Source organism: Mustelus asterias, chromosome 23, assembly GCF_964213995.1.
Source record: "Mustelus asterias chromosome 23, sMusAst1.hap1.1, whole genome shotgun sequence".
NCBI classification, from domain to species: Eukaryota; Metazoa; Chordata; class Chondrichthyes; order Carcharhiniformes; family Triakidae; genus Mustelus; species Mustelus asterias.
Window position 1 is genome coordinate 47612712 of NC_135823.1, and position 21643 is coordinate 47634354.

Sequence of the window (21643 nt, forward strand, 5' to 3'; positions counted from 1 at the left end):
CACAGTGCCCCTTTCAGGGGTTTAAAATTAGTTTATTAATTAATCTGTTTATTTTATTTGTTTTATAAAGAGCGCATAAACAGACATTTACCCAAATGTCTGCCCATACATGGTTGTCCGGGTGGCAATGGGGCTGTTGCAACAACACTCAGGGCAGAATTTTACCAGTTCACATCGCCCATCGATGGGTGGGGTGAGCCAGTAAAATCGCTCGAGTGCCGAGGAATCAGAATCATATCCGATTCCTCAATTCTTACGGGTGCCGGATTTCCGGCGAGCTCAGTTTCTCCCTGGAAATGGGCGAGAGGCTGAATAATTTATTTAAACCTATTTTAATGCTAATTTGAATGACATTAGTGAACCCGGCACTGAATTGTCTGGGCTGACTGGCCTTTATGGCCCTCCGGGCGAGGAAAATGCTTGCTCCCCATGAACAGGGAATAGTCGTGTTCGCCTCGCTGGTAGAACCAGAGGCCCCCCCCTCCGAAAGTGAAGGGCAAGGGGGACACCCCTTGGGCAGTGCCAGCCTAGCACCTTGGCACTGTCAATCTGGCACCTTGGTATTGCCCATCAGGCAATTCCAGGGATGGGACCTATGGGGGTGGAACCTATGGGGGGGGGGGCAGGGTCTAAGGGGGCAGGAGTTATGGGGCAAGGCCTGAAGAGGTGGTGCTTATGGGAGGCGGGGCCTGAAGGAGCAGCCAATCGGGGAGGGAGGGGGCCCAGCTAGCACTCTGCAGGCGATCAGTATGGGGGGGAGGGGGCACGATCGGTCTGGGCAGCAGGGGCCACATTTCTGGGCGGTGTGGGGCTTGTGCATAGGGGAGGGTCTGTGTTGAGGCTGGCTGCAACAGCAGAGGCCTGACAGCTCTCTATCAGACCTGTGCTATTGCACATGTGCAGAATCAGAGATCTGCACATGTGCAATAGTTCCCTCTGCTGTTGCTATTGCGCATGTGCAGACAGAGAGCTCCCACTGCAGGCTGGCTGATTAATTAAGCCCCGCCCATTGTCTATAGCAGCCAGAAATGGTCCAGCCGATTTTTGCATGCACTATGTGCACAAGATTGGGTGCAAAAACTCACCCACAAAAAATGGATCTGTAATTCTCCCATGTTCAATTAGAATCATTCTCGTAAAATTCTGCTCTCAGTGACCCAGCCAGATCTGCACCTCTTTCTAGTATGAGGCTCTGATGTGATGCCTTGGGTGGTTGAACAGTCTATCAACAGGTCAAGGTTAAGTTATGCAAATGAAGAGAGACGACTAAGGAGCTGTCCAGGAGGCTGCTGCCCATGGAATTACTTTCCAGGAAAGAGACCGCTCAGGGCAGGGAAATGAGAAGAAGGTTGGGGTGGTAGCGTGGGCAGTGGCAGGGAGGGCATCCCTAAGACACATCAGCAGGGATTCAGCAGCCAGGCAGGGGATCCAGAGCAGACTCTGAACTGTTAGCTCCGTGCCTGGCAGTAACCAGGGTAAAGTGTGCAGAGCAAGTGAGTCAGCGTCAATGGTCCACAATTTCATACGTTGTTCTGGATGAAACCTCAGGAAGTCCAAGATGGGGGAAAAAAAATCTGTTGTTGAGGGATCCAGCTACTCCCAAAATTCAAACCCATTTCCAACACCTCTCCTCAAACATCATCACCAAATCTCCTTGAAGGTTTCCACATTCCCCCCTTCCCTGGACAGCCCATTCCCGATATCCACAATGTGCAGTAAAATAAAGACTTACATGGTTGTATCTCTCACACCTTCCAGATATCTCAAGGCACTTTACTGGCAGTGACGTCAGTGTTGTAGGAAACACAGCAAGCTCCCACAAACAGCAGTATGATAATGGTCAGTTGTTTCTGTGACGCTGAGTGATTAATGCCGGCCAGAACACAATTTAAAGAATTCAATTGAATTTTGAACCTGTGGCTCCTTTAGGACTTGGCAAACAGCAGCCGAACCCACTCACTGGAAAGTAGACCTCAGAACCGGGCATTACACTTTCACATTCTTTGCTATTGGAACCATTAAACAAGTGAACTTAAAATCCGAGACTCACACACATCTTACCCCAGCCTATTAGCAGGTAAACCCGGAAACACTTCTGCTCAGAGAAGACAGACACAATGAGCAGGAAGTAGAGGAAGAGCCCCTCGACCAGTAGCCAGTGGTATGTGCAGAGCACACTGTAGTGGAGGAAGACCTGTGCAGCTCGGCACCACATTGTGGCCTGGAGAATAATGGCAAAGTTACAGCTTAGGCCAGGCGACAGACACACACATATACACGCACACATGCCACAAACACAACCCAGATGTAAACCCAACCAGTGGTGGGTTCCACAAGATGGTGTTTATCAGACAGGATGACAGCAGTCTATATAAGGACAGTTATAGAAACAGAAACACTCTATGAACATCCAGCCGTATGGGAATGTTGTGAGAATGGTGCTGTACAATGTCCCACCCTCCCGCCACCAGGCTCGTAATTAAATGGACGTGACAGAAGCGTAACCACAATCAAGTTTTTTTAACCAAAGGTTCTTTCTGGGCAGTGTTGGAGAACAGGCCGAGAATGAGTTCTGAGTTACAGTTATACCCTTTCCACTCAGCCTGCCCTTCCCCATCTCATAGCTCTGTTTCCCCATTTAGTGAGACAAGTTAAGCAAAGTGAAGGAGTCTGGGCAAGATTAGGGCGGTGACATTATTGCTGTTACTGTGTCCTGGCTGGGAGTCCTGTGCCTCACCATGTGTGAATCAACAGCCTCCGACTCCACATTGCCATTTCCTGGATGTAGGTTGTCCACCAGCGCATCTTTGATCAGGACAGCGATGGCCCGAAGGATGAAGGAGCCAAATAGGTTCAGGTGGATGTAGTTTCTCGTGCAGTGGAGTTTCCTGAGGAACAAGAAAGGCGATGACCTTGTAACTAGGTAGATGAGGGCAGTGCAGTTGATGTTGTCTACATGGACTTTAGCAAGGCCTTTGACAAGGTACCGCATGGTAGGTTGTTGCATTAGGTTAAATCTCACAGGATCCAGTGTGAGGTATCTAAATGGATACAAAATTGGCTTGATGACAGAAGCCAGAGGGTGGTTGTAGAGGGTTGTTTTTCAAACTGGAGATCTGTGACCAGCGGTGTGCCTCAGGGATCGGTGCTGGGTCCACTGTTTGTTGTCATTTATATTAATGATTTGAATGAGAATATAGGAGGCATGGTTAGTAAGTTTGCAGATGACACCAAGATTGGTGGCATAGTGGACAGTAAAGAAGGTTATCTAGGATTGCAACGGGATCTTGATCAATTGGGCCAGTGGGCTGACGAATGGCAGAAGGAGTTTAATTTAGATAAATGCAACGTGATGCATTTTGGTAGATTGAACCAGGGTAGGACTTACTCAGTTAATGGTAGGGCATTGGGGAGAGTTACAGAACAAAGAGATCTAGGGGTACAGGTTCATAGCTCCTTGAAAGTGGAGTCACAGGTGGACAGAGTGGTGAAGAAGGCATTCAGCATGCTTGGTTTCATTGGTCAGAACATTGAATACAGGAGTTGTTGAAGTTGTGCAAGACATTGGTAAGGCCACACTTGAAGTACGGTGTACAGTTCTGGTCACCCTATTAAAGAAAGGATATTATTAAACTAGAAAGAGTGCAGGAGAGATTTACTAGGATGCTACTGGGACTTGATGGATTGAGTTATAAGGAGAGGCTGAATAGACTGGGACTTTTTTCTCTGGAGCGTAGAAGGCTGAGGGGTGATCTTACAGAGGTCTATAAAATAATGAGGGGCACAGATCAGCTAGATAGTGAATATCTTTTCCCAAAGGTAGGGGAGTCTAAAACTAGAGGGCATAGGTTTAAGATGAGAGGGGAGAGATACAAAAGGGTCCAGAGGGGCAATTTTGTCACGCAGAACGTGGTGGGTGTCTGGAACAAGCTGCCAGAGATAGTAGTAGAGGCAGGTACAATTTTGTCTTCTAAAAAGCATTTGGAAAGTTACATGGGTAAGATGGGTATAGAGGGATATGGGTCAAATGCGGGCTATTGGGACTAGCTTAGGGGTTTTAAAAAAAAGGGTGGCATGGACAAGTTGGGCCGAAGGGCCTGTTTCCATGCTGTAAACCTCTATGATGCTATGACTCTAACTGACAGCCAATCTTCCCAACCCTTGTGATTTGATTCAATTGTGGATGGATTTTGTGGGATCAGCTGTTTGGAGTCAGGGGGTCAGGAGATCAGCTGTTTGGGGTCAGGGTGATATCTGCCCCCTGGGGAATCATGCCAGGATAAAAGTCCCTGATGGTTTTCCTGGGTAGATATTCCATTTGGAGAGTTGAAAACTTGCAATGCTGATTGGTGATTGTCAGAGTACGGCACAGCACCCTGAGAGGCAGGGACCTGTACCAGAGAAACTGGATTCAGTGTCAGTGACTTTCAGAGGGATCAAACAAGAAGACATCTGGAGAATCAGTTATAACAGCGCCTTTAGCATTATAAAGCATTAAAATAAATGATCATTAACAAATAAAAAGAATGCTGCTTTCCCCCCTCTATGGTTTTCACAGTGGCAGATTTATGTTGAAGTTCAGATCTCTGCTGGGCTGTCAGATCTGAGATTCCCCACAGGTAGAGAGAAATCTGTCAGCAAGACAACTCTCAGTAACTCCCAGCAGGTTCCCTGTAGTTACATAGGCTGCAGGAGGCAATGCCATAAGACAGAGATGAGGGGCAAGAGATAAAAAGATTGTAAAAGAATTTGAGATAAATGTGAAAGTACCTGAATGAGACGAGAGTGAGACTTGCCCCGAGGAGTGAGACAAGAGACAGAGTGTAACCAGCTGTGTAGACAAGGCGGAATGTGCTCAGAATCTGCTGCTTGACCAGCTACAGACAGACAGAGACATCAGTGAGGAACCAGCAGCCCGATAATAATCCACCAATCCCAGCCTCGCCCTTCACCCAGCTCACTGTACCTAAACCCACAATACCCCAAACCCACCATATTCACCATAACCCAAACCCACCATAACCCAAACCCATCATACTCACCATAACCCAAACCCATCATATTCACCATAACCCAAACCCATCATACTCACCATAACCCAAACCCACCATATTCACCATAACCCAAACCCACCATAACCCAAACCCACCATATTCACCATAACCCAAACCCATCATACTCACCATAACCCAAACCCACCTTATTCACCATAACCCAAACCCACCATACCCCAAACCCACCATATTCACCATAACCGAAACCCACCATAACCCAAACCCACCATATTCACCATAACCCAAACCCACCATAACACAAACCCACCATACTCACCATAACCCAAATTCACTTTAACCCAAACCCATCATACCCCAAACCCACCATACCCCAAACCCACCATAACCCAAACCCACCATACTCACCATAGCCCAAACCCACCATGACCCAAACCCACCATACATACCATAACCCAAACCCACCATGACCCAAACCCACCATACTCACCATAACCCAAACCCATCATAACCCAAACCCACCATACTCACCATAACCCAAACCCATCATAACCCAAACCCACCATACTCACCATAACCCAAACCCATCATAACCCAAACCCACCATACTCACCATAACCCAAACCCACCATAACCCAAACCCACCATAATCCAAACCCAACATATTCACCATAACCCAAACCCACCATAACCCAAACCCACCATATTCACCATAACCGAAACCCACCATAACCCAAACCCACCATATTCACCATAACCCAAACCCACCATAACACAAACCCACCATACTCACCATAACCCAAATTCACTTTAACCCAAACCCATCATACCCCAAACCCACCATACCCCAAACCCACCATAACCCAAACCCACCATACTCACCATAGCCCAAACCCACCATGACCCAAACCCACCATACACACCATAACCCAAACCCACCATGACCCAAACCCACCATACTCACCATAACCCAAACCCATCATAACCCAAACCCACCATACTCACCATAACCCAAACCCATCATAACCCAAACCCACCATACTCACCATAACCCAAACCCACCATAACCCAAACCCACCATAATCCAAACCCAACATATTCACCATAACCCAAACCCACCATAACCCAAACCCACCATACCCCAAACCCACCATACCCCAAACCCACCATACCCCAAACCCACCATAACCCAAACCCATCATACTCACCATAACACAAACCCACCATAACCCAAACCCACCATAACCCAAACCCACCATATTCACCATAACCCAAACCCACCATAACCCAAACCCATCATACTCACCATAACCCAAACCCACCGTAACCCAAACCCACCATAACCCAAACCCACCATACTCACCATAACCCAAATTCACTTTAACCCAAACTCATCATACCCCAAACCCACCAGAATACAAACCCACCATAACCCAAACCCACCATATTCACCATAACCCAAACCCACCATAACCCAAACCTACCAGATTCACCATAATCCAAACCCACCATAACCCAAATCCACCATATTCACCATAACCCAAACCCACCATAACCCAAACCCACCATAATCACCATAACCCAAACCCACCATAATCCAAACCCACCATATTCACCATAACCCAAACCCACCATAACCCAAACCCACCATACTCACCATAACCCAAACCCACCATAACCCAAACGCACCATACCCCAAACCAACCATAACCCAAAACCCACCATAACCCAAACCCATCATACTCACCATAACACAAACCCACCATAACCCAAACCCACCATAACCCAAACCCATCATACTCACCATAACCCAAACCCACCATAATCCAAACCCACCATATTCACCATAACCCAAACCCACCATAACCCAAACCCACCATACTCACCATAACCCAAACTCACCATAACCCAAAACCACCATAATCCAAACCCAACATATTCACCATAACCCAAACCCACCATAACCCAAACCCATCATACTCACCATAACACAAACCCACCATAACCCAAACCCACCATAACCCAAACCCACCATACTCACCATAACCCAAACTCACCATAACCCAAACCCACCATAATCCAAACCCAACATATTCACCATAACCCAAACCCACCATAACCCAAACCCATCATACTCACCATAACACAAACCCACCATAACCCAAACCCACCATAACCCAAACCCATCATACTCACCATAACCCAAACCCACCATAATCCAAACCCAACATATTCACCATAACCCAAACCCCCTAACCCAAACCCACGATACTCACCATAACCCAAACCCGCCAAACCCAAACCTGCCATAACCCAAACCCGCCATATCCCAAACCAGCCATACCCCAAACCCGCCATAACTCAAAGCCCACCATAACCCAAAGCCCACCATACTCACCATAACCCAAACCCACTATAACCCAAACCCACCATACTCACCATAACGCAAAGCCACCATAACCCAAATCCAACATTCTCACCATAACCCAAACTCACCATAACCCAAACCCACCATACTCACCATAACCCAAACCCACCATACTCACCATAACGCAAACCCACCATACTCACTATAACCCAAACCCACCATACCCCAAACTCACCATAACCCAAACCCACCATACTCACCATAACCCAAACCCACCATACTCACCATAACGCAAACCCACCATACCTCACCATAACCCAAACCCACCATACCCCAAACTCACCATAACCCAAACCCACCATACTCACCAGAACCCAAACCCACCATACTCACCATAACCCAAATCCACCATGACCCAAACCCACCATACTCACCATAACCCAAACCCATCATAACCCAAACCCACCATACTCACCATAACCCAAACCCACCATAACCCAAACCCACCATAATCCAAACCCAACATATTCACCATAACCCAAACCCACCATAACCCAAACCCACCATACCCCAAACCAACCATAACCCAAAACCCACCATAACCCAAACCCATCATACTCACCATAACACAAACCCACCATAACCCAAACCCACCATAACCCAAACCCATCATACTCACCATAACCCAAACCCACCATACTCACCATAACCCAAATTCACTTTAACCCAAACTCATCATATCCCAAACCCACCAGAACCCAAACCCACCATAACCCAAACCCACCATATTCACCATACCCCAAATCCACCATAACCCAAACCTACCATATTCACCATAATCCAAACCCACCAAAACCCAAACCCACCATATTCACCATAACCCAAACCCACCATAACCCAAACCCACCATATTCACCATAACCCAAACCCACCATAACCCAAACCCACCATATTCACCATAACCCAAACTCACCATAACCCAAACCTACCATACTCACCATAACCCAAACCCACCATGACCCAAACCCACCATATCCCAAACCTGCCATAATCCAAATCCAACATATTCACCATAACCCAAACCCCCTAACCCAAACCCACGATACTCACCATAACCCAAACCCGCCAAACCCAAACCCGCCATAACCCAAACCCGCCATAACCCAAACACACCATACCCCAAACCCGCCATAACCCAAAGCCCACCATAACGCAAAGCCCACCATACTCACCATAACCCAAACCCACCATACTCACCGTAACGCAAACCCACCATAACCCAAATCCAACATTCTCACCATAACCCAAACTCACCATAACCCAAACCCACCATACTCACCATAACCCAAACCCACCATACTCACCATAACCCAAACCCACCATAACCCAAACCCACCATACTCACCAGAACCCAAACCCACCATAACCCAAACCCACCATACTCACCATAACCCAAACCCACCATAACCCAAACCCACCATACTCACCAGAACCCAAACCCACCATAACCCAAACCCACCATACTCACCATAACCCAAACCCACCATACTCACCATAACCCAAACCCACCATACTCACCATAACCCAAACCCACCATAACCCAAACCCACCATACTCACCAGAACCCAAACCCACCATAACCCAAACCCACCATACTCACCATAACCCAAACCCACCATATGCCAAATGCCAAACCCACAGTGCCCCTCACCCACTATACCCTGCCCAATGTACCCCCAAATCAATCACATACTGCATTCCAATCAGCCCTAGTTCTCACTGACCTGCTGCTGTAGAAACATATCATCTTCATCACATGCTGAATGATCAACCCACGGCTTATTAGTGTAATTGTCTATCAGCCAGGCACCTTGTTCAGTGCAATACCTGAATGCAGAGCCTTTATTAACTAGGAAAAAGAAAATTCAGTCTACTTAACCATTTACACAGCAACAGGGCAACACTTTCGAGAGGTCAGTCAGTCACAATGTAACAGTGTCGTACTCACGAAGGGTCAGTCACACAGTGACAAGGCTACAGTCTTGTAGGGTCAGTCAGTCAGTCTGTCACCCAGCAGGAGGGCAACACTCTCGAGGGGTCAGTCAGTCACACCCCAACAGGCACGCAGATTTGAGGAGTTAGTAAACAAAGGGTGGGATTGTTGTGAACAGTTTTTGTTCATGTCATTGTGATAAATGGGGTGATAATGACTGACAGGGACAGCACGGTGGCACAGTGGTTAGCACTGCTGCTTCACAGCGCCAGGGACCCGGGTTCGATTCCTGCCTTGGGTCACTGTCTGTGTGGAGTTTGCATGTTCTCCCCGTGTCTACATGGGTTTCCTCCGGGTGCTCCAGTTCCCTCCCACAGTCTGAAAGACATGCTGGTTAGGTGCATTGACCCGAACAGGCGCCAAACTGTGGCGACTAGGGGAATTTCACAGTAACTTCATTGCAATGTTAATGTAAGCCTTAATTGTGACTAATAAATAAACTTTAACTTTTAACCTGTTAACTTTTTAAAAATGTCCCCTTTGTGTCACCTGAGTAGTCACACAGGCAAGGGCCCTGCTCCCAGCGAGATAGCACTGAGTCTTTGGACAGCACCAGGCCCAGAATGGAGTCCGTGTCTCCCGCTGTCACTCAGTTCAGTGCCAGCTTTGTGAATACTGAGCAGTAAAATCTGGCAGCGGGTGAAAGCAGGCTGCCCTTTGCGAATGGACACAGTTCCTCGAATATTCCAACCAAGAGGAAAGCTAAGTTCAACACAGCTCCCATAAAAATAAGTGAATCATTAATGTATTGAAATGGCTGAGCATGTTATGGAACCTTAACAAATAAACCAGTAAAAGCAAAGTAGGTAAGGTTTAGAAATGTGGTTGACACATCTTAAAAAATACAGACTAACAATTTTCATTTATAATGAATTTTTAAATCAAATGTGTAGAGTTATTTTTGACTTTTAAAAAAAAACCTAAATTAAAGATAGGTTTGTATATAAATGCAGTCAGAACTAATGTAAAAACCCCATTGGATTATTATTAATGCAGTTACTGAATATTGAATGAACTTAATATGATTCTATTTCACCAGCGACAGAAGTGACAGTCTAGACAATGTCATATTTATCTGATGGAATATTTTAAATGGCAAGGCAAAACATCATAATATGGATGGGAAAGGGGAATCCTACCTTGCTATGTTACAGGAAATTCTTCTAGGGTATGATTCACTTGACCTACAGTTATTTACAACTCCATATATTTAAACCTCTGCAAATAATGCTTCGTGCTACTGCTTCCGGATTTAATTCCAGTGACATTGAGTAGGGGTTAGGGCATAGAATCTTTAATTTCAAGCATAAAGAAAGTGTGAATAGATACATGTAAGATTATAAAATGTTACTAAAAATTTTGCAGTGTTAATTTTCTTTTTATTTGAATTCATCTAGAATAAATAAGCAGAGCACCTTGATATTTATCTCTTATTTTAATATTCTTTATTTCCTTCCACACCTATGGTGATTTTTTATATATATAAATAATATATATCATAGATAGCCAGTAGCACATATTGACACACATAACACAATTCATTCTGCAGATGTATGGAAAATTTAAAGGGAATATTGGTATGCAGTACTGGTTTACGTAACATTCTCGGAGAAGTTATTTACAATCCCAAGCACTTTAGGACACCTTAGCAGCGGTCCCATCATTGGGATACTTTGTTATCATTCAATAATTACCTCTGTCTATCCAAGGAACATACCAGGGGCATGAAACATTCACTCTGGTTCCAGGTAAAGCATCTGGCCAGCAGATGTGCATGTCGAAGAAACGATGGCAGAAAGCACCTTAGGATATAGAGACAATGAAGGTAAAGTCAACACAAACTGGTAAAGAATAGATGTGAACTGGATAAGCTCTGAGTTTGATCAGTTAATGATAGATCCAAGAGCATCTATAATGTGTCTTTAAATAATATACCCAGTATCAGGGTTATTATATAACATACAGGAGTGTTACACCCAATAACAAGGTATTTATTTACATATTATTCAGGAGTATTATACCCAGTAAAATACAATAAGGTAGATTTTTATCGTCACTGCTTTGAGCGACATGGTGGCACAGTAGTTAGCACTACTGTTCACAGCGCCAGGGACCCAGGTTCAATTCTGGCCTTGGGTGACTGTCTGTGTGGAGTTTGCACATTCTCCCCATGTCTGTGTGGGTTTCCTCCGGGTGCTCCGGTTTCCTCCCACAGTCCAAAGATATGTATGTTAGGTGAATTAGCCTTGGTAAATGTGTGGGGTTACATGGATAGTGCAGGACTGCGGGCCTGGGTAGGATGCTCTTTTGGTGCAGATTCAATGGGCCGAATGGCCTCCTTCTGCACTGTAGGAATTCTATGGTTATAATCTGGTAGAGCTGATTGGATGCCCTTGATACAATTTTCATCCCATCATTTTGCTATTTTTATACCTCTGTGAGGTACATGCTGTGTATGAATAGCATTTTCTGTTTTTATTGTTGACTGTTGATGAGAGAGAATGATGCTGGACGCAAGCAGCCTGCTCTCCTGCCTTAACTGGCCTTTACTATTTGAAGATGCTGCCCAGGCCATCCCGTGGTCCCATACATCCCACCCACCACCTTAAACATTCACTCTCTACCCCATCAGTGCACAGTGGGGACAGTCTGTAGCATAAACCAAGCTGGACTGCAACAACTTGCCAAGGCTCCTTAGACAGCACCTTATAAACCCACACAATTGACACCAACAAAGACTTTAGGCACTTTGAAACAGCACCACCTGCAAGTTCCCTTCCAAGTCACTCACCATCCTGACTTGAAAGTATATCGATGTTCCTTCACTGTCGCTGGGTCAAAATCCTGGAACTCTCTTGTTAACAGTACTGTGGAAGCCCCTCCACCACATGGACTGCAGTGATTCAAGAAGGTGGCTCACCACCACCTTCACAAGGGCAATTAGGGATGGGCAATAAATGTTGACCTTGCCCACATCTCATGAGAGAATGCATTAAAAAAATGTAAATTTGGAACATTGTGAGCAACGGAGAGGGGGGAATCTCAAAAATAACAGTGGAAGTGGACAATACGAGCTGTCTGAATTGGGTGGGTTTGCAGCTGTGGTGAATGTACTGTGTTGGTGTTGAAGTGACGGTACCTGTTAGGGAATCTGGCTGAGACAGCACATTCTCAAAGCACTCATTGCGGTACTGCCTCCATCTCTGAACCGTGTCTTCAAACAGAGAGTATGTGGCACTCTGGAAAAGCAAGAGCAACAATGTGAAAGAGGTGTTGTATCCATGGGATGGTCAGCACTGAGATATGTAAATCAGGTTCTCACCCATTACGCGCATGAACTTGATTTGTGTGGATTTCCTCCGAGTGCTCCAGTTTCCTCCCACAGTCCAAAGATGTGCGGGTTAGGTTGATTGGACATGCTAAATTAACCCTTAGTGTCCCGGGATGTGAAAGGTTAGAGGGATTAGCAGGGTAACTAAGCTGGGGTAGGACCTGGGTGGGATTGTAGTCGGTGCAGACGCGATAGGCTGAATGGTCTCTTTCTGCACTGTAGGGTTTCTATGATTACGTCACTGGCCAGGGGTGGTGGAAATCAGAAATCGCGATCTCACCAGTGAGATTCATGATTTCTGGGTTTCACCAGATCTTGAACCCGCACAGCCGATCCCGCAGACGGAAAGTGCGGACTCAAGATCACCCGCAACATGTTAAAGTGGCACATCAAGATATTTTACATTGCAACTGGGGAACTGAAAGTCAGTGTGAACGAATGTCACTCCAGGTTGCTACTGAAATTTGCCCCAATCATAAGACCATAAGACATAGGAGCACAATTAGGCCACTCGGCCCATCGAGTCTGCTCTGCATCATGGCTGATTTTTTTTCTCATCCCCATTCTCCTGCCTTTTCCCCATAACCCCTGATCCCCTTATTAATCAAGAACCTATCTATCTCTGTCTTAAAGACACTCAATGACCTGGCCTCCACAGCCTTCTGCGGCAAAGAGTTCCACAGATTCACCACTCTCTGGCTGAAGAAATTCCTCCTCATCTCTGTTTTAAAGGAGCGTCCCTTTAGTCTGAGGGAAACATGCAAACCCCCAAGGCCTGGAGGGAGAGGGTGGAGGGTGCAGGAAGTGAACCTCTGTGTTCAACATTCTGGAAATTTCCTCTGAGATATTCTGGCTTTGCTAAAATTATTATTTTACATAAATACAAACATATGAAATAGGAGCAGAAGTAGGCCATTTGGTCCCTCGAGCCTGCTCCTCTATTTAATATGATCCTGGCTGATCTGTTTGTGTTTCGAATTCCGCACTCCCATCTACCTCTGATAACCTTCGATTCTCTTGCCTAACAAGAATCTACCTACCGTTGCCTTAAAAATATTCAATTTTGCTGCCTCCACTGCCTTCTGAGGCAGAGAGTTCCAAAGGTGCACAGTCCTCCAAGGTAAAAAAATTCTCCTCATCTCAGTCCTATTAGGGTGACTCCTAATTTTAGAACAGTGTCCCCTAGTTCTGGACCCACCCAAAAGAGAAGACATCACTTCCACGTCCACCTTGTCAATACCGTTCAGGATCAAATATACTTCAATTGCGTCATTCCCACTCTTATAAACTCCAGTGGAAATAAACCCAGTCAGTCCAACCTATCCTCATAAAACAACACACTCAGTCTAGGTATCAGTCTAGTAAACCTCCTCTGAACTGCCTCCAATGCATTTACATCTTTCCTTAAATAAGGAGACCAAAGTTGCACATAGTATTCGAGATATGATCTCACCAATGTCCTGTACAAATGAAGCATAACACCCTTACTTTTACGTTCAATTCCTCTCGTGACATAAAAGGATAATATTCCATATTCTTAATTACTAGCTTTACCTGAACAAAGAAAATTACAGCACAGGAACAGGCCCTTCGGCCTTCCAAGCCTGCACCGACCATGCTGCCCAACTGAACGAAAACCCCCTACTCTTCCGGGAATCATATCCCTCCATTCCCATCCTAATCATGTATTTGTCCAGAGGCCCCTGCAAATTCACTTTTTGTAAATCAAGCACTAGAACATCTAGATCCCTCTGCACCTTGGAATTCTGCAGTCATTCTCCATCAGGTATAATTTTTTTTATTATCTCTGTAATATCTAATCTTGACTGTTGGTGTATTCTTAGTTTTTTCTCTCTGTCCCTTCCTGCATTCTCTGATCCCCATTCCCTATTTTGCTCCCCTGTCTTGAATCTAACCTTTGATTTGTTAACTCTACCCAAGCTTGATCCCTCAACCCCCCTGCCCACTTCCCCCCACATTTAGTTTAAAGCCCTCTCTACTTCCCTAGTTATGTGATTTACAAGAACACTGTCCCAGCATGGATGAGGTTCTGCTTCGTAATTTGGTACCTAGCTCCTCATGCTGACAATGCAGATCCTCTTTCCTTGCCCTGCCTATGTTATTGGTACCTATATGGACCATGATAACTGGCTCCTCCCTGTTCCACTGCAAGTTTCTCTCCAGCCCTGAGCGGATGTTTGAATCCTGGCACTGGGCAGGCAACACAACCTTCTGGACTCTCGCTCTTTGCTGCAGAGAACAGCGTTTATCCCCCCCCCCCCACCCACCCCCTCTCTATACTGTCCCCTATTACCATTACATTCCTGTTTGCTCCCCCCATTTGAATGGCTTCCTGTACCATGGTGCCATGACAAGCCTGCAGACCCCATTTTCATTCACACAGCTTGTGAGCACCTCAAACCTGTTTGACAATTGCAAAACTTGAGGCTCCTCCATTTCTGTCTGCCGTGTCTCTTTACCTGCCTCATCCTGGTCACATCGTACTGTCCCTCACCCCTGACCAAAACAGACAATCTTATTCTAAAAGCTGTTACCGTCTCCTGAAACAAAGTGTCCAGGCTTTTCTCCTTCTCCTTTATGTTGTGCAGTGTCTGCAGTTCAGCTTCCAGATCTATGATCCTGATCCAGAACTCCTCTACCAGCTTACACTTTCTGCAGATGTGTTTGTTTTGGATTGCCCTGGCGCCCAAAAATCCCACATTCCACAGCTGCAACATAACACCTGTCCTGCCATTGTTACTTAGTTAATTTAATTACATACTTAATTAACTTAGAATAATTCCTATGTATACCAACCTAACTAAATTCCCATGCGAACCTAATTTGCTACTCACTCGGTCTCCATCTCATTCAGGCATAGTCTCTTGTCTCCTCATGTACCGCTTACAAAGATAGTGAGATGTATGTAAGGGGCTTTTTCTATCCCCCTTCTCATTGCACTTTGCTGCCATTTAACCTGTTGCTCCAGTAGAATCTAGATCCTATGTTTAACATCCATCCTCCAGGAGGATTATATTTTTACTTAATTCTGGCAAGATCACCAGCAGCCTGAAGTCCATGTGTAATCCCTCTTCAGTTGATGTGGACATTGATCTGTGCCAAATCCTGGGCCTACCTCATTTAATTACAGATTACCCAATAACATTTACACAAGTGATAAAGTCGTCGTTCACTTGTACTTTACTGAAGAGTTGCGGCAGAATTAAAATAGTCAAGAATACCTCATCAAACACAGCCTCTACACCAGACATTTCACTCTGACGTGTCCTCAGTTGAAGCTATGTTCCACTTGTGTCCTGTCTCCAGTCCTCTGTGACAGAAGCCCTGGAGCCGCAAAGGTCAGAGACCCTGTTGCACAGATGCCTGGCAAACAGACAGGGTCGAAACACACCGAACAAGCTCATGCAGTTCCTGCTGCCAAACGCAAGATCAATAACTTGAATGCAACTCCTCTGTAAATAAGTGCCCAAAACACCGGGGGCATAGACTCCAGTCCAAACCAGTAACACACAGGCTCCACCTGCAGCTGGAAACCTTTTGGCCCTCACCCTGCAGAACACTTCACTCACTTCCCCTGGAATGTTGAGAATGAAGCAGAAACTAACACCCACTGTAATAATATCCAATGACTATTTGAGAAGCAGAGTGAAAGAGGCAGAGAATGACTTCAGAAAGATGTAAAGGGAGAGAGTCTGATATCGTGAAGAAGTGTGTATGTGTGACAGGCACAGTTAGACACAAGTGATCTGGTGAGCTTTGCCCAGCAGGATGTATATTGGAAATTAATAACTTGTGTACTTGCATTTCAGTGGAAATAGAGAATGTAGTAGGAGAGACAGAGAGAAGCTTACTGAGATAGTGAAAATGCAGAAATCAAACAAAATGAGTGGAAAATGGCTCAGAAGGATAAAGATGCATTAGTTTAGATCAATTCTGTTGGGGTTTTTTGCCTTGTTCTTTACAACCCATATAAATAACCATATTAGATTCCAGACCGTAATTCACTCCTGGGTCCCTGTCGTCCTACATTTAAACCACTCAAATTCCTTAATTAGATTCTTGGTCTGTAACTCAAAGGACAAAGAACAAAGAACAGTACAGCACAGGAAACAGGCCCTTCAGCCCTCCAAGCCTGTGCCGCTCATTGGTCCAACTAGACCATTCGTTTGTATCCCTCCATTCCCAGACTGCTCATGTGACTATCCAGGTAAGTCTTAAACGATGCCAGCGTGTCTGCCTCCACCACCTTACTTGGCAGCGCATTCCAGGCCCCCACCACTCTCTGTGTAAAAATCGTCCCTCTGATGTCTGAGTTATACTTCGCCCCTCTCACCTTGAGCCCGTGACCTCTTGTGATCGTCACCTCCGACCTGGGAAAAAGCTTCCCACTGTTCACCCTATCTATACCCTTCATAATTTTGTACACCTCTATTAGGTCTCCCCTCATTCTCCGTCTTTCCAGGGAGAACAAGCCCAGTTTACCCAATCTCTCCTCATAGCTAAGACCCTCCATACCAGGCAACATCCTGGTAAACCTTCTCTGCACTCTCTCTAAAGCCTCCACGTCCTTCTGGTAGTGCGGCGACCAGAACTGGACGCAGTACTCCAAATGTGGCCTAACCAGCGTTCTATATAGCTGCAACATCAGACTAAAGCTTTTATACTCTATACCCTATCCTATAAAGGCAAGCATACCATATGCCTTCTTCACCACCTTCTAGGATTTGTGGACTTGCACACCTAGGTCCCTCTGTGTTTCTATACTCTTGATGGCGCTGCCATTTATTGTATAACTCCCCCCTACATTAGTTCTTCCAAAATGCATCACTTCGCATTTATCTGGATTAAATTCCATCTGCCATTGCTCCGCCCAATTTTCCAGCCTATCTATATCCTGCTGTATTGTCCGACAATGTTCATCGCTATCCGCAAGTCCAGCCATCTTCGTGTCATCCGCAAACTTGCTGATAACACCAGTTACACCTTCTTCCAAATCATTTATATATATCACAAATAGCAGAGTTCCCAGTACATAGCCCTGCAGAACACCACTGGTCACAGACCTCCAGCCAGAAAAAGACCCTTCGACTGCTACCCTCTGTCTCCTGTGGCCAAGCCAGTTTTCTACTCATCTAGCCACCTCTTCTTGTATCCCATGAGCCTTAACCTTCTTAACCAACCTGCCATGAGGGACTTTGTCAAATGCCTTACTGAAATCCATATAGACGACATCCACAGCCCTTCCTTCGTCAACCGTTTTTGTCACTTCCTCAAAAAACTCCACCAAATTCGTAAGACACGACCTCCCTCTTACAAAACCATGCTGTCTGTCATGAATGAGATTGTTCAGTTCTAAATGCGCATACATCCTGTCTCTAAGAATCCTCACACCTAGGTATTGGTTATTCTTTACATAAACACTTCCCCAAACCCCTCAAATAGATTCCAGTGTGTAACTCACTTCTGGGTATCTGTTATTTGAGATATAAAACCCTAAACTTAATGATCAGATTAAACTTGTAACTCATTCTCGGATATCAGTTATTCTATATAGATAAACCTCCTGAGCCTCTTGCTTAGATTCTAGTCAGTAACTAACGCTGAGGTATCTGTTACTGAAAAATAAATCCCTGAATATCCTGATTAGATCTTAAGACCATAAGACATAGGAGCAGAATTAGGCCACTCAGCCCATCAAGTCTGCTCTGCCATTCAATCATGGCTGATATTTTTCTCATCCCCATTCTCCTGCCATTTCCCCATAATCCCTGAGCACCTTATTAATCAAGAACCTATCTATCTCTGTCTTAAAGACACTCAATGACCTGGCCTCCACAGCCTTCTGCGGCAAAGAGTTCCACAGATTCATCACTCTCTGGTTGAAGAAATTCCTCCTCATCTCTGTTTCAAAGGATTGTCCCTTTAGCCTGAGGTTGTGCCCTCTGGTTCTAGTTTTTCCTACTAGTGGAAACATCCTCTCCATGTCCACTCCATCCAGATCTTGCAGTATCCTGTAAGTTTCAATAAGATCCCCCCTCATCCTTCTAAACTCCAGTGAGTACAGATCCAGAGTCCTCAAACCGTTCCTCATATGACAAACTCTTCATTCCAGGGATCATTCTTGTGAACCTCCTCTGGACCCTTTCCAAGGCCAGCACATCCTTCCTTAGATATGGGGACCAAAACTGCTCACAATATTCCAAATGGGGTCTGACCAGAGCCTTATGCAGCCTCAGAAGTACATCCCTGCTCTTGTATTCTAGCCCTCTCGACATGAATGCTAACATTGCATTTGCCTTCCCAACTGCCGACAGAATCTGCACGTTAACCTTAAGAGAATCTTAACAATGACTCCCAAGTCCCTTTGCATTTCTGATTTCCTAAGCATTTCCCCATTTAGAAAATAGTCTATGCCTCCATTCCTCCCAAAGTGCATAACCTCACACTTTTCCACATTGTATTCCATCAGCCACTTCTTTGCCCACTCTCCTAACCTGTCTGCAGCCCCCCTGCTTCCTCAATACTACCTGTCCCATTACATATCTTTGTATCATCTGCAAACTTAGCAACAGTGCCTTCAGTTCCTTCCTCCAAATCGTTAATGTATATTGTGAAAAGTTGTGGTCCCAGCACTGACCCCTGAGGCACAGCACTAGTCACCGGCTGCCATCCTGAGAAAGATCCCTTTATTCCACTCTCTGCCTTCTGCCAGTCAGCCAATCCTCTATCCATGCCAGGATCTTACCTTTAACACCATGGGCACTTAATTTATTTAATAGTCTCCTATGCGGCACCTTGTCAAAGACCTTCTGGAAATCTAAATAAATCATGAACACTAGTTCTCCTTTATCTAACTTCCTTGTTACCTACTCAAAGAACTCTAACAGATTTGTCAGACATGACCTTCCCTTGACAAAGCCGTGCTGACTCAGTCCTACTTTATCATGCACTTCCAAGTACTCTGCGATCTCATCTTTAATAATGGACTCTAAAATCTTACCAATGACTGAAGTCAGGCTAACAGGCTTATAATTTCCTGTCTGTTGCCTCCTTCCCTTCTTAGACAGTGGTGTTACATTTGCTACTTTCCAGTCCTCTGGTATCCTCCCTGCTTCCAGTGATTCCTGAAAGATCACCACCAATACCTCCACAATTTCCTCAGCTAGCTCTTTTAGAACCCTGGGGTGTAGTCCATCCGGTCCAGGTGATTTATCCACCTTCAAACCTTTCAGTTTCCCCAGAACCTTCTCCTTAGTGATGGTCACTACACTCACCTGTTCTCCCTGACTCTTCTGGAGCTCTGGCATCCCACTGGTGTCTTGCAACGTGAAGACTGATGCAAAGTAACTATTCAGTTCCTCTGCCATTGCTTTGTTTCCTATTATTACTTCTCCAGCCTCATTTTCCAGTGGTCCAATGGTTATTTTTGCCTCTCTCTTACCTTTTATATATTGAAAAAAACTCTTCCTATCTTCTTTTATATTACTAGCTAGCTTACACTCATATTTCATCTTCTCCCCCCTTATTGCTTTTTTAGTTGTCCTCTGCTCACTTTTAAAGGCTTCCCAATCCTCTGGCTTTCCACAAATCCTTGCCACTTTGCATGCTTTTTCTTTTGCTTTTATGCTGTCCTTGACTTCCCTCGTCAGCCATGGATGCCTCATCCTCCGCTTAGCATGTTTCCTCCTTCCTGGGATGAATTTCTGTTGTGCCTCCTGAATAACTCTCAAAAGCCCCTGTCATTGCTGCTCCTATCTTCCCTGCTAGGCTCCCTTTCCAATCAACTCTGGCCAGCTCCTCCCTCATGTCTTTGTAGTTACCTTTATTTAATTGTAATACCGTTACATCTGATTCCAGCTTCTCCCTCTCAAACTGCAGGGTAAATTCTATTATATTGTGGTCACTGCTCTCTAAGGGTTCCTTCACCTTAAGTTCCCTAATCAAGTCTGCCTCATTACACATTACGAAATCCAGAATTGCCTGTTCCCTCGTCAGCTCTGTAACAAGCTGCCCCAAAAAACATCTCTTAGACATTCCACAAATTCCTTTTCTAAGGATCCACTACCTACCTGATTTTCCCAGTCCATCTGCACACTGAAGTCCCCCATGATTATTGTAATATTGTCTTTTTTATATCCCTTTTCTATCTCCTGATTTATTTTCTGCCCCACATCCTGACTAGGGGGCCTGTACATAACTCCCATCAGGGTCTTTTTACCTTTGCGATTCCTCAACTCTACCCTCAGAGATTCTTTGCTTTCTGATCCTATATCACTTCTTGCTATCGATTTCATTTCATTCCTTATTAACAATGCAACACCGCCCTCTTTGCCCATCTGCTTGTCCTTCCAATAGGACACATATCCTTGGATATTTAGATTTCAACCCTGATCCCCTGCAGCCACGTCTCTGTGATGCCCACAACATTGTACTGGCCAATTTCAATGTGCGCAACAAGCTCATTTACCTTGTTCCGTATACTGCGCGCATTTAAGTACAACATCCTCAGTCCTGCGTTGACCACCTCCCTTCTCATACTTGTCACCTTTTTTGCTCTGCCTGAGGTTAGATTCCTGCCACCTTCTATACTCTCTGTTCTATTACGTGGTCTGGAAAATTTACTATCCTCACCTGAGCCCTCAGCTCCATTAATCTGCACTTCTACCCTCTCCTTTAACTTTGATTTTCTAATTCTCCATACAACTGAACCCTCCCCCTCAACATTTAGTTTAAAGCCCTAACTACAGCCCTAGTTATACGATTTGCCAGGACTCTGATCCCAGCACAATTCAGATGAAGGCTGTCCCATCGGAACAGGTCCCCTCTTCCCCAATATAGGTGCCAATGTCCCATGAATT

General features: G+C 45.3%; 1 protein-coding gene across 3 annotated transcripts in view; it reads right to left on the reverse strand.

The window, feature by feature from the left end:
* Positions 1–16057, reverse strand: part of LOC144510713 (glucagon-like peptide 1 receptor) — a 31774-nt gene extending 15717 nt beyond the window's left edge. For 2 of the 3 annotated variants that reach the window (XM_078240453.1, XM_078240452.1), the window contains exons 1-7: positions 16007–16057; positions 12573–12672; positions 11128–11235; positions 9165–9289; positions 4771–4877; positions 2738–2888; positions 2062–2221 (exon numbers count right to left, since the gene is read on the reverse strand). In XM_078240453.1, coding sequence (XP_078096579.1) covers positions 2062–2221; positions 2738–2888; positions 4771–4877; positions 9165–9289; positions 11128–11235; positions 12573–12672; positions 16007–16036 — 781 coding nt within the window. In that variant the 5' untranslated portion in view covers positions 16037–16057. Of the gene's footprint in view, positions 1–2061; positions 2222–2737; positions 2889–4770; positions 4878–9164; positions 9290–11127; positions 11236–12572; positions 12673–15619; positions 15754–16006 lie in introns of those variants that run through there. The other variant, XM_078240454.1, reaches the window with a different exon arrangement.
* Between the last annotated feature and the right edge of the window lie 5586 nt (positions 16058–21643).